The sequence below is a fragment of the Salvelinus namaycush genome, chromosome 3, assembly GCF_016432855.1.
Source record: "Salvelinus namaycush isolate Seneca chromosome 3, SaNama_1.0, whole genome shotgun sequence".
Classification (NCBI taxonomy): Eukaryota; Metazoa; Chordata; class Actinopteri; order Salmoniformes; family Salmonidae; genus Salvelinus; species Salvelinus namaycush.
Window position 1 is genome coordinate 42923025 of NC_052309.1, and position 26243 is coordinate 42949267.

Here is a 26243-nt window from a genome sequence, read left to right on the forward strand (position 1 = left end):
CATGATGACTCAATCCCGATTCATGACAGTTTTTGGATGGCTGACCATCTGTGGGATATCACAGGGGTCAAACACACCTTATCTGTGGCAATCTCGAGGAAGAGACATTCCCACAGACGCCCTGGGGTCACTGACGCCAGGAGAGGTGTGAAGACTGATGAAACTTGAATCAACAAAATGAATGTCACTGTGTGAATTAAATTGTTATGTTTGGATTGTTTCAAGAGTTCTTAAAGAACTATGCATTTTGATATGTTTCATTGTACTGTAAGTGCTATAGATTTATTGTTACAGAGACACTGTGTTATTCTGTTCGTCGGACAGTGGATAGTTCAAAGAGGAGCGACACAGGGTTTTGCTCTTATCGTACAGTTTTGAGGTGTGGTGATTAGATGTATGTAAAGTTTGATGCCTTTTGTTTTCATGTTTTGGGCCATGCAAAGTGATGTTAATTAGACGATGGGAGATACTGGGGTTTGAAGCTCCTGGAAGAATAAAAGCTGGGTTTAAACTTTGATCATGGAGTCATTGGTAAACCGATCTCCTGATGTACGTCATAGTGGTGAATTTTCTATGCTGTTAAAAGTTAGAATATTTTGTATTCTTTTTATCGTGAAGATTTCTGGTATGTACCATTTGCTAATTGTATTCTTATTGCGTAACTGTAATAAATCGGATTACTTTTAAATAGGTACGAACTGTAGCCCTCACATTCCTGAGTAACATTTCTTGAATTATTATTTGGTGAAATGTCTAATGGGAAATGTTATTCACAATACACATAGCATATATGCTTGGTCTTTAACTGTGCATCTCTGAGCTAAAGTTAACTCAATCATTGAATGTGAGCACATCGATTGCAAGATATTAGCTCCTTGTTCCTTAGCCTCTTAATAATTGCATAATGGTAAACCTAGACACGTGCAACATGTAGTATTCCGATTGGTGACGCAAGGCTCGCAACCTTGGCTATATCCACCTGATATGATTATGGGCATATAGCATTCATATGATAATGGAGTCAGATGGTATATCATATTAAGGTCATTGACCCCTACACTAATTCTCTGTCATCCTCAGACAAAGTGGATTTTCACCTACAGTATCTACAAAAGTAGTGCGCCATGTTCCGGTCAGTCTCAGATAACATCCATCTATATGCTGACTCGGTGAGTGAGTTTATAAAGAAGTGCATTGGAGATGTTGTACCCACTGTGACTATTAAAACCTACCCTAACCACAAACCGTGGATGGATGGCTGCATTCACACAAAACTGAAAGCGCGAACCACCGCATTTAACCATGGAAAGAGGTCTGGGAATATGGCTGAATACAAACAGTGTAGTTATTCCCTCCACAAGGAAATCAAACAAGCGAAATGCCGGTACAGGGACAAAGTGGAGTCACAATTCAACGACTCAGACACGAGACGTATGTGGCAGGGTCTACAGGAAATCATGGACTACAAAAAGAAAACCAGCCACGTCATGGACACCGATGTCACGCTTCCAGACAAACTAAACACCTTCTTTGCCCGCTTTGAGGATAATACAGTGCCACCGTCGCGGCCCACTAACAAGGACTGCGCCCCCACCCCTCTCCTTCTCCGTGGTCGACGTGAGTAAAACATTTAAACGTGTTAACCTTCGCAAGGCTACTGGCCCAGACGGCATCCTTAGCCGCGTCCTCAGAGCATGCGCAGACTGGCTGGCTGGTGTGTTTACGGATATATTCAATCGCTCCCTATCCCGGTCTGCTGTCCCCACATGCGTCAAGATGGCCACCATTGTTCCTGTACCCAAGAAGGCAAAGATAACTGAACTAAATGACTACCGCCCCGTAGCACTCACTTCTGTCATCATGAAGTGCTTTGAGAGACTCGTCAATGATCATAAAACCTCCACCTAACCCGCCACCCTAGACCCACTTCAGTTTGCATACCGCCCCAACAGGCCCAGAGACGATGCAATCACCATCACAATGCCCTATCCCATCTGGACAAGAGGAATACCTATGTAAGAATGCTGTTCATTGACTACAGCTCAGTATTCAACACCATAGTACCCTCCAAGCTCATCATCAAGCTGAAGGCCCTGGGTTTCAACCCCACCCTGTGCAATTGGGTCCTGGACTTTTTGACGGGCCGCCCCCAGGTGGTGAAGGTAGGAAACAACATCTCCACTTCACTGACCCTCAACACTGGAGTCCCACAAGGGTGCGTGCTCAGCTCCCTCCTGTACTCCCTGTTCACCCACGACTGCGTGGCCATGCACTCCTCCAACTCAATCATCAAGTTTGCAGACGACACAACAGTAGTGGGCTTGTTTACCAACAACGACGAGACACCCTACACGGAGGAGGTGAGGGCCCTCGGAGTGTGGTGTCAGGAAAATAACCTTTCACTCAATGCCAACAAAACAAAGGAGATGATCTTGAACTTCAGGAAACAGCAGAGGGAGCACCCCCCTATCCACATCAAAGGGACAGCAGTGGAGAAAGTGGAAAGTTTTAAGTTCCTCGGCGTACACATCACAGACAAACTAAAATGGTCCACCCACACAGACAGTGTGGTGAAGAAGGCGCAACAGCGCCTCTTCCACCTCAGGAGGCTGAAGAAATTTGGCTTGGCCACTAATAACTTAATAAACCTTTACAGAAGTACAATTGAGAGCATCCTGTCGGGCTGTATCACCGCCTGGTACGGCAACTGCACCGTCCTCAACCGCAAGGCTCTCCAGACGGTGGTGGGGTCTGCACAACGCATCACCGGGGGCAAACTACCTGCCCGCCATGACGCCTATAGCATCCTATGTCACAGGAAGGCCAAAAACAATCATCATCAACGACAACAACCACCCGAGCCATTGCCTGTTCTCACCGCTACCATCCAGAAGGCGAGGTCAGTACAGGTGCATCAAAGATGGGAACGAGAGATTGAGAAACAGCTTCTATCTCAAGGCCATCAGACTGCTAAACAGAAATCACTAACTCAGAAAGGCTGCTGCCTAAATTGAGACCCAATCACTTTAATAAATGGATCACTAGTCACTTTAAACAATGCCACTTTAAACAATGCCACTTTAATAATGTTTACATATCTTACATTACTCATATCACATGTATATAATGTATTTTATACCATCTATGGCACCTTGCCTATGCCGCTCGGCCATCGCTCATCCATATATTTATATGTACAAATTCTCATTCACACCTTTAGATTTGTGTGTATTAGGTAGTTGTTGGGGAATTGTTAGATTACTTGTTAGATATTACTGCACTGTCGGAAATAGAAGCACAAGCATTTCCCTACACACGGATTAACCACTGCTAACCATGTGTATGCGACCAATAAAATTTGATTTGATGTAGGGTGTCATTTAGGATGCAGCCTAAAAGTTACACATACAGCCAGTCAATGTAGGAGCTCGGTTACGATCAATAGACAATTGAAGCAGTAGACTGTGCCTTGCATGAATCCAATGTCTCTCCACACAGAGAGAAAAAATGACACTTCAATTACTGACGGACCTATGGGGCGGTGAGGAGAGAAAGGCTGCTATGATCTAAAGGCTGCCATGGTGTTGTACACACAAAATTGTGTCATTCTGAACTTTATCCGCAACATATTCCATTTTTGTTGGACTCGAGCAATACTTTCCTGTGTGCGCATGCTTTCTTGTTTTCAGTGTGCTGATAGAAAGCACGTGCATGGAAAAGTATCTCTTGAGTCCAACAAAATGGAATATAATGTTGCGTATAAAGTTCGGAATGACATCATTTCATGAGTACAACATCTAAAGACCTGCATCACATATTTTGGTGTTTTTGGAGCCTTCGTTCATGTTTTAACACATGATACCGATACTGCAGAACGAGCATGAGGAAGTCTATTGCTGGTGGGGTAAGTTTCTCATAACCAAGTGGAACCGCAAAAAAAAAGAAATCACTGGACAAAAAAGTTCACTTGTAAAATCCAGGCTCGTAGGTTTGATTCCCGGGACTACCCATATGCAAAATGTATGGAAGCATGACTATGTCACTTTGGATAAAAGCTTCAGCTAAATGGCATATATTATTATATAAATCTAATCATTTTGCTCTGTATATAATTTCTGCTCTGTATTTAATGTTATCTGTTTGGATTGTTGAAACATAGGACACCATTGAAAGAGAGACCCTGGACTCATTAGGGATACCCTTTATAAATAAAGGTTAAAAAAATGGCCCCGGGTCTTAGTGCAACATTTCCTGTTAAAAACCAGACTCAAGGGACAGCCTCTGGTGGCACACTGACCTTTTTCATACTACTGAGCTGTGCTGAATCAAGCAGAGCCAATCTTTCCTGGTTACACTTCCACAATATCTTCTGGACCTGTGCTGAAAAGGACAGTGTGAAAAGAAAATATCAGAGCCAGAACAGTAAGGTTCAAGTTGGCATGGTCATGTGAAAAGGGTATTTCTGTCTGGTTGGCTCTCTGCTAATTGAAAATAGTAGTAATAGGAATAGCAAAAGTGTAATAGTATGATGTCCTAAACAGTGTATTTAGTAGAACCAGCGTCAACACTTCACATTCTCTACAGGATCGGTGTCCCCCCGCGGGGGTAGCTATTACAGTGAAAGAATACCATGCTATTGTTTGAGGAGAGTGCACAGTTATGAACTTGAAAATGTATCAATAAACCAATTAGGTACATTTGGGCAGACTTGATACGCCATTTTGAACAGAAATGCAATGGTTCATTGGATCAAAGGTTCTTTGCACATACACTGCTGCCATCTAGTGGACAAAATCTAAATTGCACCTAACCTGGAATAGTACATTATGACCTTTCTCTTGCTTTTCAAAGATGGAACAAACAAAAAATGACATGTTTTTTTCTTTGTATTATCTTTTACCAGATCTAATGTGATAAATTCTCCTACATTAATTTCACATTTCCACATACTTCTAAGTGTTCCCTTTCAAATGGTATCAAGAATATGCATATCCTTGCTTCAGGTCCCAAGCAACAGGCAGTTAGATTTGGGTATGTCATTTTAGACGAAAATTGGAAATAAAGGGTCAGATCGTAAAGCCTGCAGGTATAATGATTTAGAACGTATTATAAGTAGGCTATATACTGTATAACATGACTCTTTACGTATCAAAATGGCTGGTATTTAGTAAAGAAGAATGTTACCCAACTAGCTGTAGCAGGCCAAGCGTAATATATAGAGCAGAAAGTGTGGACAAGACTAAAAATCCTCACCCAAACATTCTCCCCAGTGACAAGCTTGTTTGTGTGAGTTCACTCCCAGTGGAGGTTAGTGAGCGGTGCTGTTAAACTTGTGCATGCCGGGGGAGAGTGACAGTTTCAGCTCAGACAGACAGACACAGGGTTTACCTGAGGACTCCTTACCTGTACTGGAAGTCTGTCTGTGGCTGATCCTCTTAAATCCTGGACTTTGATGTGATGCACAACGCAGCGTTTCCCCGCTTTGTTCTCACACAGCCCTCTCGGTCTGATCTTAAAGAGGTGCTCTCTCTTACATGCTCTCTCTCCAAGGAGGCATCCAGTGAGTTTGATAACAGAGCCTCTTGACAAAGCCCCCAAAGCCCAGGTGATGTGTGTATTGTGTTTGTGCGTGTGTAGGGAGATGGAGTTAGGGTGAGTCAGTCAGTCTCAGGCATGTGTCCTGACCAAACACTGCTGGAGGTGTAAAGGCTTAGCAAGTAACACTTCCTCCTGACTCAGCTGATACCGATTGCTCAAACCCAGGCCCTCTGCCTCGCAAAACAATCCAGGAAATGCCACCGCAATTCAAGAAAGATCAAATGTCTTAGTAGTCCTCCAACCTGTTTTAGCTGAAGGAGCAGAGCCTAAAGACATCGTGCTCTCTGTACTCCTAAAGTTTTAGGACATCAATCACGATGATAACAGAATTAAATAATTTGCTCAAGCTAGCCACACACACACACACACACACACACACACACACACACACACACACACACACACACACACACACACACACACACACACACACTGTGAGCATGAGGTGAGAGTCATCTCAACATGACTGAACTGTATGAAAACACAAGCTTTCTACACTCCAAAAGTCCATGGGTAACGGACATTGACAATTGGTCAGCTAAAAAGGTAAGTGGCTCTTAAACTACTCGGGGCTGGTATCCATTCTGGTGTGGAGTGGAGAGAGGGCAGGTTTGAGAGAGGAGAGCATGACACGCACACACACACACACACACGTTCTCTCACGCGAACGCACATATAGAGGAGAATGTGACACACACACACACACACACACACACACACACACACACACACACACACACACACACACACACACACACACACACACACACACACACACACACACACACACACACACACAGAGAGAGACATAGAGAGGGATCTGATGTGATCTGCACACTCTCCTCTAGGGCTAGTAAGTCACCTACCCTGACAGGGCAGCTAGTAACCTATTTAGCAGGGTAGCGGATGAGAACAGTAGAAGATAACATCAATAATTCATGGTAGCCTCGAATAACCTCATGAGCTCGTGAGAGAAATGCAGACTGTCGTGTTGACAATCAGTGGTTATATTTGTGTGTCAGGCTCACACACAGACAGACAGACGGACAGACAAACCCACACACACCCAGACAGACAGACACAGGCAGACAGACAGACACCCCTCTGGGCCTCATCATCACCGATCGATATTAACCTCATCCACCAGGAGCAGACAGTACACTTTAGTAAGGGTCTCTTATCAGCTGATGCAACATTACACCAAAACGGCCGACATGCGGCAGCATATTATTAGCCATTTCCCAAAAGATCTTTCATCTTCCGCCCATAGCAGCCTCCTGCCTCCCTTATAGCCCAAATGTTCAGCTGTGCCTTGGTTCAGTGATGTGTGTGTGTGATGCAGACAGATACTGATGCCTCCAGTAACAGAGGGTTCCCCCCCTTCAGAGGGGTTGGGTTAAATGCAGAAGACACATTTCAGTTGAAGGCATTCAGTTGAACAACTGACTAGGTATCCCCCTTTCCCGCCCTGCTGTACGCCTGCAATGTAACAGCTCTGTTAGCTGATAATGTTAGCATGCACGCACAGACAGTGCTGCAGGAGCGGCAGATAGATAGCTTTGATGAGAGCGCAGGACGGCAAAAATAAGAGATAAGGGCGACAAAGGAAGAAAGATCTAGCGCGGTGTCTCGTGATACAAACCCTTCTCCCTCTAGGACTGATCCTACTACTTCAACCACATCCAACTAGCTGGGGCTCTCTATCTGTTATGATCAACAGTAGATCATTGTCTGTTCGAGGAGGCAGGATTCGATCCAAAGCCAGCACCTTCATACTCCAGAAGCTAGTGGACGAAATTTGTCTTAGTTGGGCAAAAGAAGAGACATTACTTCAGGTCTCAGGGATGGTGACATCACCTGGCTGCTGGCGCAAGCAATTTACTTTGATACAGCTCGGGTCTTTAGCTGACATCTGCTCCTGGACTGACCAGCACTGGCACTGGATCTCTTGATCCATCATTGACTATCTTCAATCAAGCTGTTTGTTTGGTGTCTTGTGATAGAGATGGTGTTGAATGGTGATACACTGAAACCAGTAAGCAGGGGACTTATGGACTGAATGATAAATAAAGAAAAAACTATCTAGACTAGGGGGAAATGGCTCTAGTGTGTGTGTGTGTGTTTCATGAAGGAGAAGACGTGGTAAATATATGACAGGTTAGAGATTGCCCAGGACTCCTTTCAAGGTACAACTAATTTGCTGAACTTCAGGACAATAAATAGTTTAACTATGCAAAACTGACCCAAGATCCTTCCAGCTGTACGTATTGGTTTCGTCCTCTGGTATTGAGTCCTGTATGTCCGCACCGTGAGAGAGGTGACGCACATCGTTGCATAGAAGCCTAATAAAACCGTGACCCACTTTGAGCTGACATTACCACCCTAACCCCCCCCCCCCCCCCCCCCCCCCCCAAAGAGAGAGACACGCACATCAACGTGTACACACCGGAATGCTGCCAGACACAAACACAGCTCATCCATGTTGTGACACACTCCTGCTGAAGCTGTGCTTAGCGTCATGGTTCTCACCAGCCAGCAGATGATCTGTACCTGGCTGTGTCACGGTGCTAGCTCTCGTCTCTGGGGCCACAGGGAGAATTACACAGACATGATTAGTGGGCTGGAAGAACTAACCAATGAGGATATCATCGCTTTGGAACCCTTCAGGACCCCCTCTCTCGTGATAGGGAAATTAATGTGGAGAATAGCATCTGAGTTTAAGATATTTTCATAGATTTAGGTGCGCTCAGAAATAGTAAACACAATTCTTTAAGAACTACTAAGATGTGTTATTTGGTGCACTATAAGCACAGACTTCTCTGTACATATGCAAAGTTTGGCAAAATAATTGATTAGAGGGATACTGCGAGATTCTGGCATTTAGCCCTTGTTCTACTTACCCAGAGTCAGATGAACTTGTGGATACATTTTTATGTTTCTGCGTGCATTGTGAAGGAAGTTAGCTGTAGCTTCGCAAGGCAATGCTAACCAGCGTTACCGCAATGACGAAGTCAAAGAGAAGAAAATAGTATCCGCGAGTTCATCAGACTCTGGGTAAGTAGAACAAGGGCTTAATGGCAGAATCTCGGAGAATCCCTTTAAAATATATCGATATCTGCCCATATTCTTGATTCAGACTGTTAATAAACTCACTGGTGAGAACACAAAATCAACCAAAATGGCACTGCTAATGGCTCTATATAAAAATAGACAAATATATATATTTTATAATAATTAAATTCATTATCATTTCTATACACTTTCAACCTGGTTTAAGTCATCTATATTCAGACTGGAGTATTTTTTTAATATACACTGCTCAAAAAAATAAAGGGAACACTTAAACAACACAATGTAACTCCAAGTCAATCACACTTCTGTGAAATCAAACTGTCCACTTAGGAAGCAACACTGATTGACAATAAATTTCACATGCTGTTGTGCAAATGGAATAGACAAAAGGTGGAAATTATAGGCAATTAGCAAGACACCCCCAATAAAGGAGTGGTTCTGCAGGTGGTGACCACAGACCACTTCTCAGTTCCTATGCTTCCTGGCTGATGTTTTGGTCACTTTTGAATGCTGGCGGTGCTTTCACTCTAGTGGTAGCATGAGACGGAGTCTACAACCCACACAAGTGGCTCAGGTAGTGCAGCTCATCCAGGATGGCACATCAATGCGAGCTGTGGCAAGAAGGTTTGTTGTGTCTGTCAGCGTAGTGTCCAGAGCATGGAGGCGCTACCAGGAGACAGGCCAGTACATCAGGAGACGTGGAGGAGGCTGTAGGAGGGCAACAACCCAGCAGCAGGACCGCTACCTCCGCCTTTGTGCAAGGAGGAGCAGGTGGAGCACTGCCAGAGCCCTGCAAAATGACCTCCAGCAGGCCACAAATGTGCATGTGTCTGCTCAAACGGTCAGAAACAGACTCCATGAGGGTGGTATGAGGGCCCGACGTCCACAGGTGGGGGTTGTGCTTACAGCCCAACACCGTGCAGGATGTTTGGCATTTGCCAGAGAACACCAAGATTGGCAAATTCGCCACTGGCGCCCTGTGCTCTTCACAGATGAAAGCAGGTTCACACTGAGCACGTGACAGACGTGACAGAGTCTGGAGACGCCGTGGAGAACGTTCTGCTGCCTGCAACATCCTCCAGCATGACCGGTTTGGCGGTGGGTCAGTCATGGTGTGGGGTGGCATTTCTTTGGGGGGCCGCACAGCCCTCCATGTGCTCGCCAGAGGTAGCCTGACTGCCATTAGGTACCGAGATGAGATCCTCAGACCCCTTGTGAGACCATATGCTGGTGCGGTTGGCCCTGGGTTCCTCCTAATGCAAGACAATGCTAGACCTCATGTGGCTGGAGTGTGTCAGCAGTTCCTGCAAGAGGAAGGCATTGATGCTATGGACTGGCCCGCCCGTTCCCCAGACCTGAATCCAATTGAGCACATCTGGGACATCATGTCTCGCTCCATCCACCAACACCACGTTGCACCACAGACTGTCCAGGAGTTGGCGGATGCTTTAGTCCAGGTCTGGGAGGAGATCCCTCAGGAGACCATCCGCCACCTCATCAGGAGCATGCCCAGGCGTTGTAGGGAGGTCATACAGGCACGTGGAGGCCACACACACTACTGAGCCTCATTTTGACTTGTTTTAAGGACATTACATCAAAGTTGGATCAGCCTGTAGTGTGGTTTTCCACTTTAATTTTGAGTGTGACTCCAAATCCAGACCTCCATGGGTTGATAAATTTGATTTCCATTGATCATTTGTGTGATTATGCACATTCAACTATGTAAAGAAAAAAGTATTTAATAAGAATATTTCATTCATTCAGATCTAGGATGTGTTATTTTAGTGTTCCCTTTATTTTTTTGAGCAGTGTATATATTTTTTACTCAGACACTCCAAAATGTGGGTGGCAACCTACCAGTTGAGAATCGCTGGATTAGAATATATCGGCTGGGCCCTAGCTCAATTTGAACAACATTTGATATGCGATTGCATTTGACTGACCACCAGAGGTCATGAGAAAACCAGAAATCACACAGGAGAGGGAAACACTTCAGGCCGCAGAGCTCCCACACAACAGAAAGGGGCTCGTCCATAAATTGCAGCAGACGTGATTTTTTTTGTAAATTGTGATTGATAAACTGATCTACAAAGAAGAATGAGTAGTATTTTGATTGATCCTTTATTTAAATAGGGGGCACCGTTGAGACCAGTGTCTATTTTGCAAGGGAACACTGCACATACAATTCAAAGACAAATAAAATAATCAAGAAAAACAGCCACATTCCTCAGGAAATAGTTACCCAATCAATATTTTAAGTGGCATCAGAGCATCCAAATGAAGTGTATTTTGCAGTTGGCTCCAACAATGACGTGCATTAACAAGCCCAATGATGAAGGCTTACCAGGTGTTACAAGAACTGGACCGATTTTAGAAAAGGAACCTCCTTACGAAAGCCTATCATGTGGAGACAAGTTGGAATGAATTTCATCTTAAAAAACATAGCATTTGGTTTACCTATGAAGATTTACCTAGACTGACTCATCATTGAAACAACAATGTTACAAATAGCAGAACTACAGTGCATTCGTAAAGTATTCAGACCCCTTCCCTTTTTCCACATTTTGTTGCGTTACAACCTTCTAAAATTTATTAAATGTTTTCCCTCAATCTACACACAATACCCCATAATGAGAAATCGAACAGTTTGACATTTTTGCAAATGTATTCAAAAATAAAAACAGAAAAATATTTACATAAGTATTCAGACCCTTTGTTATGAGATTCGAAATTGAGCTCAGGTGCATCCTGTTTCCATTGATCATCCTTGAGATGTTCTACAACTTGATTGGAGTCCACCTGTGGTAAATTAAATTAATTGGACATGATTTGGAAAGGCACACACCTGTCTATATAAGTTCCCACAGTTGACAGTGCATGTCAGAGTAAAATCCAAGCCATGAGGTCGAAGGAATTGTCCGTAGAGCTCCGAGACAGTATTGTGTCGAGGCACAGATCTGAGGAAGGGTACCAAAAAATGCATTGAAGGTCCCTAAGAACACAGTGGCCTCTAATCATTCTTAAATGGAAGAAGTTTGGAACCACCGAGACTCTTCCTAAAGCTGGCCGCCCGGCCAAACGGAGCAATCGGGGGAGAAGGGCCTTGGTCAGGGAGGTGACCAAAAACCTGATGGTTATTCTGACAGAGCTCCTCTGTGGAGATGGGAGAACCTTCCAGAAGGACAACCATCTCTGCAGCACTCCACCAATCAGGCCTTTATGCTAGTGGCCAGAATGAAGCCACTCCTAAGTAAAAGGCACATGACAGTCTGACTGGAGTTTGCCAAAAGGCACCTAAAGAACTCTGACCATGAGAAACACAATTCACCGGTCTGATGAAACCAAGATTTAACTCTTTGGCCTGAATGCCAACCGTCACGTCTGGAGGAAACCTGGCACCATCCCTACGGTGAAGCATGGTGGTGGCAGCATCATGCTGTGGGGATGTTTGTCAGCGGCAGGGACTGGGAGATTAGTCAGGATCGAGGGAAAGATGAACGGAGCAAAGTAGAGAGAGATCCTTGATGAAAACCTGCTCCAGAGCACTCAGGACCTCAGACCGGGACGAAGGTTGACCTTCCAACAGGACAATGACCCTAAGCACACAGCCAAGACAATGCAGGAGTGGCTTCGGGACACGCCTCAATGTCCTGGAGTGGCCCAGCCAGAGCCCGGATTTGAACCCGATCGAACATCTCTGGAGAGACCAGAAAATAGCTGTGCAGCGATGCTCCCCATCCAACCTGACAGAGCTTGAGAGAATCTGCAGAGAAGAATGGTAGAAACTCCCCAAATACAGGTGTGCCAAGCTTGTAGCGTCATTCCCAATTAGACTCAAGGCTGTAATCGCGGCAAAAGGAGCTTCAACAAAGTACTTAGTAAAGGGTTTGAATACTTATGTAAATGTGATCTTTTGTCATTATGGGGTATTGTGTAGATTGAAATAGATGTTCTAAAATTTAATAAAAAAATTAAACAAGGCTGTAACTTAACAAAACGTGGAAAAAGTCAGTGTCTGTATTCTTTCCAAATGCACTGTATTCGTTTACCGGGAAATTGGTCATACATGGAAGTAATTCAAGTCCAAAAGATCAAAATCTGGTAGCATATTGGTTTTCTAGTTGCCACCTGTAATAGTCTGTTGCAGGGATGGGCAAATGGCAGCCCCTTTGGTAGGATCAATTTCCCAAAATAAGACCCAATGTGTCTCGTTGTATGTGAAATTTGGTATAGTTATGAGGATACCATGTCATAATAGAGCACATCCCAATACTGTCCATTCTAGCTGGATATAGAGATGACATCACCATTCCAATTGTTTCGCACGTTAATGTGTTGTATTATGAAGTGAACTTATCAAATTGCCTTACAGATGATTTTTCCCTGATAATACAAAATTACATTTCATATCTTCAATCCTGTTGGCCCAAATAACAGCATAGGGGTCATAATAATGCAGTGATACCCATGTATCGGAGGTAGCTAAATGTGGGTATTATACCAAAATATAACCCGCATACATGGACCGTAATATGTGAAATTTGGCTCTCTGGCCCATTGACTATAAGTACAAGTAATCTGTGGGGCCAAAAACAAGATACTGTATTAATTAGTAGACATCTTTCCAAAAATGTGTGTTGTTCTTATGCCTTTCCCTCTTCAACCTAGGTACTCCAAAAGAAAAAGATCTACAGAATCAATAGGTAGTCTAGCCAGAAACTGACGACAGTTTACATTCTGTTGCTACTGTTGGAGGGTAAGACTAATTTCCTGATCAGCTCACTGAATGAGCACCTTACCCTTCAATGACAGTAACAGAAGGTAAACTGTTGTCGGTCTCTGGCATTTGAGGGCAAAAAATGACATGACAGGTGCATTTTAATTTAAGTTCCTTTTTTTAATTTGAAGTTTAATGTTAATTTCCATGCTGTGTTTCAGTAAGAATACAGACAGTGCTTGTGGCTCCAGTCAGAATATCCAGTAGTACAAATCAGATTCAAGTTACACATACTGAACAAGAGAGAAAATATGGGGGCAGGACAGAGACAGAGAAAGAAAGAGAGAAAGGGAACATTCTGGAACAGAATGGGGATACAAGATGACATAAGCAGGTTTTTCTTTTTTTAAACAAAGGTTGTTTTTCTTTTGACAGTGCCAATGCAAACCTGCTTTACCTAACATCAGAGAGAGGGAGATTCTTCTTTTTTCCACCCTCCAACTGCTACAAGCCATCGTGTCCTTACGTCAGCAATGAGTAAAAAAGCAGCGCTACAGCCTCTTGAGCACAAAAATGCGTGGTCCATGTCCTGGACTTGAGGGGTGATCTCAAAGAAAGAGACACTCATGGGAAGTTCAGCTATCACCATTGATAAAACAGAGTCTTGCAACGAACGAACGAACGAATGAGAGAATCACAAATAAAGAGGGCATTAAAATGTCCCTTTTAAAAACCGTCAAAATTCACGACCATCCCTAATTTGCGACCAGAAGCTTAGACGATTAGCGTAAAGTAGCACAAAGACATCACAGTTATGGAAAAAGAGTTACAGCAAACGTTTGCGTTTTAAAAATCAACTCGTTAAATTGTGTGAACTTTGACGACCCCAAGCAACACACTTGGCAACTGATGACATGGCAAAAATGTAAACGAAAAAAGCAACAAAAAAAGGAAGGAAAGAGAACGACGTGAACCTTACAGGCTTGCAACAGAGTTATAAAAATCAATAAAAGGTAACAACCAGGAACAGCTCGAAGCTTTAGCTTTTACATTTTCTCTTGTGTTTTAACGTGGAAGTATATTATTCCCACTGAAATAGGTGAATTTAATAGGATTTTTTTATAAGAAAATAAAAACCAGAAGAGATAACCCTAGGAAGCACAGAGGGGCTATGAGCTGACAGACAGATCGAGTGATAGAACATAAAGAAAGAATTAAAGAAAGAAGAGGTGGGGAGAAATAGAGCGAGTGGACGTCAGAGTAAAAGCCAAGTTTGGGAGCTCTCACTGACACGTAGTAGGACCTGGGGCTAGCGGGGCAGACAGGGGAGGTAATAGGATGGAGAGAGAGAGAGGGAGGTTTCGGGTATTGGCCATAAAGTCTCACTGCTGGGTCTCATCCTCCACATCTTGCAGTGCTTCTTTATTCTGTTCTTCACCTGAAGAGAGAGGAAAATGGATTACATTTTCATAATTAAAAAGACAGTTTGTCAATTTCACCACAAATGCAAAAAACATTTGAAAAAAATGGACAAGAATCCAGAGCCCACCCACTGTTACCATGACAACAGGGCAGTGAGGCTTCCAGTGATAAGGACTTTATGTAGATCCATGATCATTTCTACAGGTTTTAGTCATTTTAAAGTATACCGAGTTTGTTCCCCCGCCTCAAAATCAAATGACAAATATATATAATTTATCAAGACCTGCTATAACCATTACATACACAACAACAGGCTGCTTGGTTGGACTGCCCCATGTCCTCTGCCATCACCCAGACTAGTTCCATACATGTGAGATGGTGAGGGGAGAAAAACTAAACATCTCAGCTACATGTAGTTAGTGTGCTGGTGCACATCAACCGCACGTTTGCGTTTCAGTGTGAAGATTGAGTGTACCGTGTTCAGCCATATTAATAAGTGGAGTCCCTTAACTTTAGCTCAAAACCAGACAGACAGTGTTGGTAGAACTTGCGTTTCAGTGAGTCAGACAGTGTCACTAACCACACCCCATTCAACTCATGCCGAATGAGAGAGGAACATCTCTAGCTTCTACTTAATGGACACACAGACACACACCCGAAAAAACTGTTCTAAATGCTACCCAGATACTTGATGGTTGAGTTGGGCCATGTGGACATCACAGAGCACTTTAGGCCAGAGACAGTCTCATCTGGCCTAGACTAAGATTAGAACAGGGTCGTGTTCACTAGGCATGAAACTGAAGAAAATGGTAATGAAACGGGAAACATATGAACTTGTCCATTAATTAACTGAAATTGTTTATTTTCAGGTTGTTGTTTTTTTACGAATTGACTGACACATTTTCTGGCTAGCGCTCGCATTGCCTTCATTGTTGTTTTCCTTACAAATAATAACTTTGGATACGTTGGGGCGGCAGGTAGCCTAGTGGTTAAAGCGTTGAGCCAGTAACCGAAAGGTTGCTAGAACGAATCCCCAAGCTGACAAGGTCGTTCTGCCCCTCAACAACTGTTCCTAGGCCGTCATTGTAAATAAGAATTTGTTCTTAACTGACTTGCCTAGTTAAATAAAGGTTAATTAAATGAAACATGTGCACATTCCTATCAAAATAAGTGCCTTATTTTCTGTATATCGTGTTGTCGTTTATGTATGGAGCATAATGTATTTACAGTTTTATTCATGTTTTCAAGTACTGGTGGCAAATAATGCATTCTGATTATTGTATAGATTGTAATGGACACCCATGATGTGTGTCAAATACTTTTTGAAGGTTGTACTGATTATGATAAGCGAATGTTAAGCCATTTGCCAGCTATGTGTGGCACCATGTTTGTTGACATTATACAATGCATTCTGGGTGTCACAAACATCTGTCAGACCAAAGACGTTATAATGAGGTGAAGGAATGGTTCACTCATCTTTCGAGTAAACTTCCGGAAGTGAATGATCATAGAAGACACACCCCCTTCTCAACATGCATACTGCAAACAGAACAAACTAATCTGGTCTCCTCTTCGGCTGACGCGGAAAAACAAACATTGTGGCGCACACGAACTACCCATCGTCGGATTACATTCGATTTTTTAAAAGTGTTTTACTAAATAATTTCGATCAATGGTGAGCTCACCCGTGATTTGATGAATTGTAAATAGTAATTTCTATTAGCTAATTCCTATTGTGGTTTCTGTCAGCCGAGAGTTAGCTAAATATGACCACTTGTGTTAAGTCAATATTTCCTCAGTTAGCGCAAGGACTCATTTTATAGTGCCCCCTCTAAAAGAAAGCATAGTGGACAAGAGAAAGTAGTGCACTAAGAACCTGGGGAAGCATTGCAGGGGAGAACAGAAGAACAGGCTTATTTGAGTAGTTGTCAAGTTAGAAAAGGTTGGAGACCCCTGCCTGAGAGTCTACGCTTGAGGGACCCCTTTAGGTATAAAATAAAAAATATTTGATTAAACATTGAATTTGGCCTTAATGCCATTAGCCCATAGAAACACATTGAATAACAGATTCGTAGAAGGAAAAACAGATAGTCAAAAAATTCATTAAAATGAAGATTGTTTTGAAGGGTCTGTCCTATATCTGAGAGATGTAAGAAAAATCACTATTATTTATTTGTTTTACCCATATTTAAAGGGATAGTTTGTCATAAAATGGTATCCACGACTTCATCCGACTCTGGGGAAGTATATAAAGGGCCTCATTGCCAAAATCCCGAAGTATCCTTTTAACACATTTTTTAGGCAGTAAACTACTTCCATATATACTTCCATTCATTTTTAAAAACTGGTATCAGGCTACCTTCAGACAAGTCTTGTGAGGCTTGTGGGCGTCCTAGAGCAAAACAAGCGACGTACAGTGCCTTCAAAAAGTATTCATACCCGTTGACTTATTCCACATTTTGTTGTGTTACAGCCTGAATAAAAACATTATTAAATAGATTCTCACCCATCTACACACAATACCCCCTAATGACAAAGTGAAAACAAGTTTCTATAAATGTGTACATTTTAAATACAAAAATACATCTCATTTACATACATTCCTATCCGAGTAAAACTTTGTAGAAGTTTGTTGGCTCACCGTTGGTGGAGATTACAGTTTTGCACACCTGGATTGTACAGTATTTGCCCATTATTCTTTTTTAAATTCTTCAAGGTCTGTCAAGTTGATCGTTGCCAGACAACCATTTTCAAGTCTTGTCATAGATTTTCAAGCCAATTTAAGTAAAGCTGTAACTAAGCCACTCAGGAACATTGAATGTCATTTGTGTGAGAAAATCCAGTGTAGATTTGGCCTTGTGTTTTAGGTTATTGTCCTACTGAAATGTGAATTTGTCTCCCAGTGTCTGTTGGAAAGCAGACAACCAGCTTCTCCCTCTAGGATTTTGCCTGTGCATAGCTGTATTCGGTTTCTTATCTTAAAAAAACGTCTTAGTCCTTCCCAATGACAAGCGTACCCATAACATGATGCAGCCACCACCATGCTTGAAAATATGAAGAGTGGTACTCAGTAATGTGTACTCAGTGAACACTTTGTATTCTGGACAAAAAGTACATTTCTTTGCCACGTTTTTTGCTGTATTAGTTAAGTGCCTTGTTGCAAACAGGGTGCATGTTTTGGAATATTTGTATTCTGTACAGGCTTCAATCTTTTCACTCTGTCATTTAGGTTAGTAACTACAATGTTGTTGCTCCATCAGTTCTCATATCACAACCATTAAACTATAACCATTTTAAAATCACCATTGGTCTCATGGTGAAATCCCTGAGCAGTTTCCTTCCTCTCTGGCAAATGAGTTAGGAAGGACACCTCTATCTTTGTAGTGACTGGGTATATTGAAACACCATGAAAAGCTTAATTAATAACTTCCTCATGCTCAAAGGGACATTCAGCTACTTTTAGCCATTGATCGGTGCCCTTTGAGTGGCATTGAAAAACTTCCTCTGTCTTTGTGCTTGAATCTGTGCTTGAAATTCACAACTCTCTTGAGAGACCTTACAGACAATTGTATGTGTGGGGTACAGAGATGGGGTTAGTTGTTCAAAAATCAAGTTAACTATTATTGAACATGGAATGAGTCCATGTAACTTATTATGCGATTTGTTAAGCACATTTTTTACTCCTGCACTTATTTAGGCTTGCCATTACAAAAGGTTGAATACTTATTGACTCAAGACATTTCAGCTTTTCATTTATTTAAAAAAATTATACAAAACAAAATTCCACCTTGACATTATGGGGTGTTGTGTGTAGATCTGTGACACAATTTCAATGTAACACATTTCATATCCTGGCTGTAACAACAAAATATGCAAACACGAAAGAGGTGTGAATACTTTCTGAAGGCACTGTACGTGTTCGTGAGTCTCACCTTTCCATAGAGGGGTCATAGTGTGTAGCCCAAACTAGAGGTCAACCGATTAATCGGAATGGCAGATTAATTAAGGCCGATTTCAAGTTTTCATAACAATCGGTAATCTGCATTTTTGGACACCAATTATGGTCGATTACATTGCACTCCACGAGGAGACGCGAGCGCAGCAAAAGCCAAGGTAAGTTGCTAGCTAGCATTAAGCTTATTTTATAAAAAACAATCAATCTTAACAATCACTAGTTAACTACACATGGTTGATGATATTACTAGTTTATCTAGCTTGTCCTGCGTTGCATATAAATCGATGCAGTACCTGTTAATTTATCATCAAATCACAGGCTACTTCGCCAAACGGGTGATGATTTAACAAGCGCATTCACGAAAAAAGCACTGGCGTTGCACCAATGTGTACCTAACCATAAACATCAAGGTCTTTAAAACCAATACACTTGTATATGTTTTTAAACCTGCATATTTAGTTTAAATTGCCTGCTAACATGAATTTCTTTTAACTAGGGAAATTGTGTCACCTCTCTTGCGTTTTGTGCAAGCAGAGTCAGGGTATATGCAGCAGTTTGGGCTGCCTGGCTCGTAGCGAACTGTGTAAAGACCATTTCTTCCTAACCCAGACCGTAAATAATTTGCCGGAATTGTACATTATTATGACATAACGTTTAAGGTTGTGCAATGTAACAGCAATATTTAGACTTAGGGATGCCACCCGTCAGATAAAATACGGAAAAGTTCCGTATTTCACTGAAAGAATAAACGTTTTGTTTTTGAAATGATAGCTTCCGGATTTTACCATATTAATGACCTAAGGCTCGTATTTCTGTGTTTTATATATAATTAAGTCTATGATTTGATATTTGATAGAGCAGTCTGAGCGGTGGTAGGCAGCAGCATGCTCGTAAGCATTCATTCAAACAGCACTTTCCTGCATTTGCCAGCAGCTCTTCGCTGTGCTTCAAGCATTGCGCTGTTTATGACTTCAAGCCTATCAACTCCCGAGATTAGGCTGGCAATATTATAGTGCCTATAAGAACATCCAATAGTCAAAGGTATATGAAATACAAATGGTATAGAGAGAAATAGTCCTATAATAACTACAACCTAAAACTTCTTACCTGGGAATAATGAAGACTCATGTTAAAAGGAACCACCAGCTTTCATATGTTCTCATGTTCTGAGCAAGGAACTTAAACGTTAGCTTTTTTACATAGCAAATATTGCACTTTTACTTTCTTCTCCAACACTGTGTTTTTGCATTATTTAAACCAAATTGAACACGTTTCATTATTTATTTGAGACTAAATAGATTTGATGTATTAAGTTAAAATAAAAAAGTGTTCATTCAGTATTGTTGTAATTGTCATAATTACAAATGTATATATAAAAAGAAAATCGGCCGATTAATCGGTATTGGCTTTTTTTGGTCCTCCAATAATCGGTGTCGGTATCGACTTCACACGAGTCCTGTGACGCTTGTTGGGGTTGCACAGAGAACATTGTGTTCGTAAGAGTCATCTTTCCATAGAGGGGTAATAGTTTTTCTATAGTATGAATCTGCAAGTAGCTAAAGCTAACAAACTAGGTTCAATGATAACTAGCTAACATTAGGCTATAACCGTTTGGACGCGACAGGCATTTTCGTGAGAGATTTTCGGGATGTCTCCTGGACTGACAAACACCGCTGTAACGCTGCCAACTTACACCGCAGATGCTGAGGGCCAACATCGTCAGATGTAGACGCAGGCCATGCAAAAAAAAAGACAGATATTGATGTGTATTGTTTTACGGGGTTAAATAAGTGATAAGCAGTAATGGGAAGTCCCTACCATCATGGGACGTTTATTAATAGTTTTATTCTGTGTTTTTACAGCATTTAATGCACATAATGCATAGTGCATGTAATAAAACATTTTATTAAAAAAACAAAAACTTGATTATTTTTTCATTATCGAACCGAAGCTGAATAGACCTAAAAATGCACTCAATGTTCAGCACTATTTAATAAGAAACACTTGTTTTCCATTGCACAACATTTTGCTACGGTGTGCCCTAATGAACCCAACCTGGCGCTGGACGATGCAGTGACAAAGGGTTAGTGAGGGGTAGCAAGTCTGAGTGAGGGAGCAAGAGGTATGCCCAAGAAAGGTGAAAGAGATGACTTACAAAATACAGTTCTATAGAGGGAATGAAGAGGGGTTGTCCTTAAGAATCTACACAGAGGAAAACGGAGACACGAGAGAGATGGGGGAGAGATATTAGAGCAGTGAAAGGGAGTACAGCTCAACAGACGGACCAGAACAAAAAAAGTAAAAGGGAGAGAAACAAAGAGAAAGGTGAAAGATAAAGAGAACGAGAGGGAGAAAGAGAGTGCTAGAGATGGAGAGGTGCTTCGGTTAGAGAAGGACCACTGTACTGAGGGGAGGAGGGAAGTTAGAGAAAGGGTGGGTGAGGTCAAGTGTACACCGCACCAGTCCAGCAGTCTGTAAAGTCAATAGCTGAAAAACACCCATCCTCTATGTGACCTTGTTTGCTGTCAAGCTGATGTAGCAGCATACTTTTGAACAACACGGAAAAGAGACGCTGGAGTGTGTTTAGTCCAACTATTGTGCTACATATATAACAGATGAAGAAGCATGGAACGCTCACCGTCTCCCTGCATGTCTGAAGTCCATAATGTCAGGTTGTCGCGTAGCAACTGCATGATGAGCGTGGAGTCCTTGTAGCTCTCCTCGCTCAGCGTGTCCAGTTCTGCAATGGCATCGTCAAATGCCGCCTTCGCCAACCTGAGGGCAGCAGCGTGGGCAGAGCAGAGGGGTCAAAGGTTGGATTTCACACAGCATCCAAGTCATACATCAACAATGGGCTGAACATCTAGTAACATGTACTGGTATGGAATATACAATAAAATGTATTTGTAAAAAAGATATATATATTGTATTACTAGCCAGGGCATGAGGTGACTATCTCAATGTACTGTATTGGTGAGACTGTACTGCACACCCAGTCTGAAAATGTCACCATGGCATGATGCAGCACCAGATATGAGCCCCAAATAATAATCAAATCAGAACTCGTTTTGTTTCTTTGAAGATATTACTGAAAGACGGTTTAACGCCTGGTACTGCAGGAAAACAATGAGTAAGGCAATGCATATAAATCAAATGTATTATTACTCCCTCACAATCCCTTTCTACTTAACACATCTGGCAATTGAGTGTAGAGGGAGATGGGCGAGACAGATATGTGGAGCGAGTGGGGAAAAGAGAGAAGATGAGACAGGAGAGAAGGGGCCCACCTGCATGCGCGGTCAGGGGAATTGAGAATTTCATAATAAAATACGGAGAAGTTGAGTGCCAGTCCCAGGCGGATGGGGTGAGTCGGGGGGAGCTCGATCATGGCAATGTCGCTCGCGGCTTTGTAGGCTACCAAACTGTTCTCCGCCGCCTCCTTCCTGTCGTTGCCCGTGGCGAACTCTGCCAGGTACCTGTGGTAGTCTCCCTTCCTGAGGACAGAGGGGAGAACGAGACCATGGTTATTTCAACCCTTATGTTAACAGTCTCCTTATGTTAACATAGGACTATTTTCCTGAGGTATGCACTTCTGCACTGAACTCCCCTATTTGGAATTAAAAGGATTGGTGCTAAGAGCCCTTGCTTACACCAAGCGTGTGCTTATAAATCCTTGTGGGGTAGTGCTAGAGCTGGGCGATATGGACAAAAATCTATATCGCGATAAAATGTCCTGAATTGATGCTATAATGGTAAATAGAACAATAAGTCTATAACCATGTACACCAGAGTATTTGTTATGATTCTTTAAACCAGGGATGTCAAATATACAGCCCGTGGGCCAAATCCAGCTCGTGAGGGGGTAAAATAAATATATACAGTATTAGAATGATTTATTGATTTTATTTGGGGGCGGGGGGATGACAGGAACCTTCCCACTAGCCATGATTGGCTGAGATAATGTATGGGCTGGACATGCCAGGAGATGGGTTTGGATTGGTCTGCCATGTAGCTTGCTTCTGTCTATAACGTGAGCTGTTTAGTATGTGTTGACAGTCCTTTCTACCGCGCCATTTATTAAAGATATAACGTTAGCCATCGAGAACTACAAAAGTTTTGCTACTTTTCACAACAAGATTGATGCACTGAATTTAACAGGCACCATCGACAGATCAGTAGGAAAAAGTGATGGTCTACATTCTGCACACGCCACGGTTAGTGTGAACTGGAGTGACTTGACACAAAGCTGGCCAAACAAGACTTAGCTACAAAGAAAACGGAGTTAAAATGGTTCCAGTCTGCCGTGAAGCGTTCATCCATGTATACGGACGGGTAAGAGCCTAGCTCAGATATGTTTCAAATTTTGTCAGAAAGTCATTTTTATTGCAAGTTAAAGCAGACCGTTAGCTAGCAAATGTTAGCTTGCTGGCTCACTAGCTAACGTTACATGTATGATCTGTGTAGTAATATTATTTGAATCAGAAATCCATTTGCATTGCTAGTTATAGCCTAATGTTAGCTAGTTAACATTTAACCTAGTTTGTTAGCTTTAGCTAACTGCAGATTCATACTACAGCTATGACAATGTTTGTATTGGTAGTAGTTGGGGTTACGCCGGTTCATTGTTTAGCTAGCTAGCTACATGTCTAACAAAAGACTCCACTTCGTCCGGATTATTACATGACTCATCAAGTTAGCAGGTGTGTCTGTGGGTGATAACAACCATCAATGGCATTTCATGTGTACATTGTCTAGACAATAGTGACCCATTCACTTAGCTAGATCTGGGTGAGGGGTGGTTATAGCATTTCCTTCACATAACCCATCAATTTAGACAAGTGTGTCGGGTAAGCGTCATCTAATAACGAGAAAATATTCATAAAATATTTTTATCCGGACACTTTGTTTTTGATATTGCTACTATGCAAGTACTATCATTGTACCGTTTACACCTTCTGCATCCTGTGCATGTGACAAATAAACTTAGATTTGATGTGATATAACGTGTGTTTACCACATGACCTCACATGTGAATCCTTAAAGAGATGGCTGGGACTAAGACTTCAGTAGGTGTGAACGATGCTGAATGGGTACAAGATAAAAGCAGAGCTCTCCAGTACGTGTACCAAAAGGGCCATTTTCTCAAAAGTGGGGTTACAAGTTTATCAGCTTTCAAAGCAAAGTTACTTTCCCATTGTTGCTCAACTGCAGTGTATAATATAACATTTTGTAGCTCTGCGTCTCCAATTTTATCCAACGTAAAAAACACCATTTAAAATTTTGATACATAAGACCAAATCGAGGCGGTCGGTCACATATACTTTAAAATTACAAAAAACAAATGGAAAATGTGCAGAAATTATAATGGACCTACATTCATACCGTTTCTTGACTGTGTCCAGCTCGCTAATAAACACCGAAATGAAAGTAAGACAGTCAGGGAGCACAGAACATTTTAAACACTTTGGATAGAAGACTACTTTTTGCTAATTTTAACAGAGGAAATATAACACATTACTACTAGTTTGATGGTTGTAGCCATCAATTGTCCCATTAACAATCACCCATATTAGCAAATGTCACATTTTTCTAGTATAGTCTGCTTATTGTAATGAATGATATCAGCAAAATGTCTGCGATAAGTGATTGGTATGGTCGGTGTTGATCATTTTTGGTTTATTGGCCAAGCTCTAGGTTGCGCACAAGTGCACACTTCACAGAAAAGTGTGGAAAACAGATGCAGAGTAGCTGTTTTTTCACAGCTCAGATAAGAGGTTTTACGCTCTGCTTGCCAGAGAGAGAGAGAGCGTGTTGTGTGAGCGACGGCCACAATGCTGCACTGAGAAGACATGGCAGCCTTTTCTCATATTACTAGCGCAGTCAGGGCGTACATATTCACTGGTGTGTGCAAAATAGTTTTTGAAAATATCTCCCATCCACAGACGTACATTTTGTAGTAGAAAACCTTTGATTCTCCCGTGTTTGCAGCTGGAATGAGGTGCTTATCCAGTACATCCAGAATGTCGTTACAGATTGATTTTAGCTCAGTCTCCACCTGCAGAGCAGACAACACACACAACACCAGTTGTCAACAAACTCGAGAATGGGGAAAAAACATCACACTCAACTTTGAAGTCTCATTTGTACATAACATGACCATTGAATGACCTCTTCAAAAGATTAAGAGGACCCGAGTCTTAACCTCTACTTTGAAAGGAGCCACAGACCATCCCTCCGATGCAATAGGTCTACATTTATTATGTAACTAACATTGACAGCAAACTGCCTTCATCAGGGATTCTATTCTTCTACTACCGCCGTCCCGGTGGCTCACCGTTTGCCTGTATTCCCTGATCATCTTTAGCTTGTCTTCGCCTCCTTTGTTCTCTTCTTTCTGTTCGAGGCTGCTGATTATCCTCCAGGATGCTCTTCTGGCTCCGATCACGTTTTTGTACGCCACCGACAGCAGGTTCCGCTCTTCTACCGTCAGTTCCACGTCCATGCCGGCCACGTTCTTCATGGACTCCACCATTTCTAACAGAGAGAAAACAGAGAAAAGAATGAACCTCAACCATCACACACCCCATTTTCAATAAGGTAGGAACAGTCTGTTCTGAGGATCGTCAGTTGCTTGCTGGCTGCAATAATTAAACATTTTAATAATTTAGCAGAAGCTCTTATCCAGAGCAACTTAGTTAGTGCATTCATTTTAAGATAGCTAGGTTGAACAACCACATACACATGACCAAAAGTATGTGGACACCTGCTCGTTCAACATAACTTCCAAAATCATGGGCATTAGTATGGAGTTAGCTTTTGCTGCTATAACAGCCTCCACTCTTCTGGGACGGCTTTCCACGAGATGTTGGAACATTGCTGTGGGGACTTGCTTCATTCAGCAACAAGAGCAGCCGAGGTCAGGAATTGATGTTGGGCGATTAGGCCTGGCTCGCAGTCGGTGTTCCAATTCATCCCAAAGGTGTGCGATGGAGTTGAGGTCAGAGCTCTGTGGAGGCCGGTCAATTTCTTCCACACCGATCGACAAACCAATTCTGTACGGACCTCACTTTGTGCCCGGGGGCATTGTCATGCTGAAACAGGATTCGTCCGTTGACTGCCAGATGGTGAAGCGTGATTCATCAGTCCAAAGAACGCGTTTCCACTGCTCCAGAGTCCAATGGCGGCGAGCTTTACACCACTCCAGCCGACACTTGGCATTTCACATGGCGATCTTACTCGGCCATGGAAACCCATTTCATGAAGCCCCCGACGAACAGTTCTTATGCTGACGTTGCTTTCAGAGGCCGTTTGGAACTCGGTAGTGAGTGTTGCAACTGAGGACAGACCAATTTGACGCCCTACGTTCTTCAGCACTCGGCGGTCCCGTTCTGTGAGCTTGTGTGGTCTACAACTTCGTGGCTGAGCCGTTGTTGCTCCTAGACAGTTCCACTTCACAATAACAGTAGTTACAGTTGACCA

The 26243-nt window shown here is 42.4% G+C and overlaps 1 protein-coding gene across 5 annotated transcripts in view; it reads right to left on the bottom strand.

Moving 5' to 3' along the window:
• Nucleotides 1-13562: 13562 nt before the first annotated feature.
• Nucleotides 13563-26243, bottom strand: part of LOC120031598 (14-3-3 protein epsilon) — a 36077-nt gene continuing 23396 nt past the window's right edge. For all 5 annotated transcript variants that reach the window (XM_038977425.1, XM_038977412.1, XM_038977417.1 and 2 more), the window contains 5 exons: nucleotides 25099-25298; nucleotides 24713-24819; nucleotides 22052-22258; nucleotides 21403-21539; nucleotides 13563-14825 (listed from right to left, as the gene is read on the bottom strand). In XM_038977425.1, the coding sequence (XP_038833353.1) occupies nucleotides 14770-14825; nucleotides 21403-21539; nucleotides 22052-22258; nucleotides 24713-24819; nucleotides 25099-25298 (707 nt within the window). In that variant the 3' untranslated portion in view covers nucleotides 13563-14769. The remainder of the gene's footprint in view (nucleotides 14826-21402; nucleotides 21540-22051; nucleotides 22259-24712; nucleotides 24820-25098; nucleotides 25299-26243) is intronic.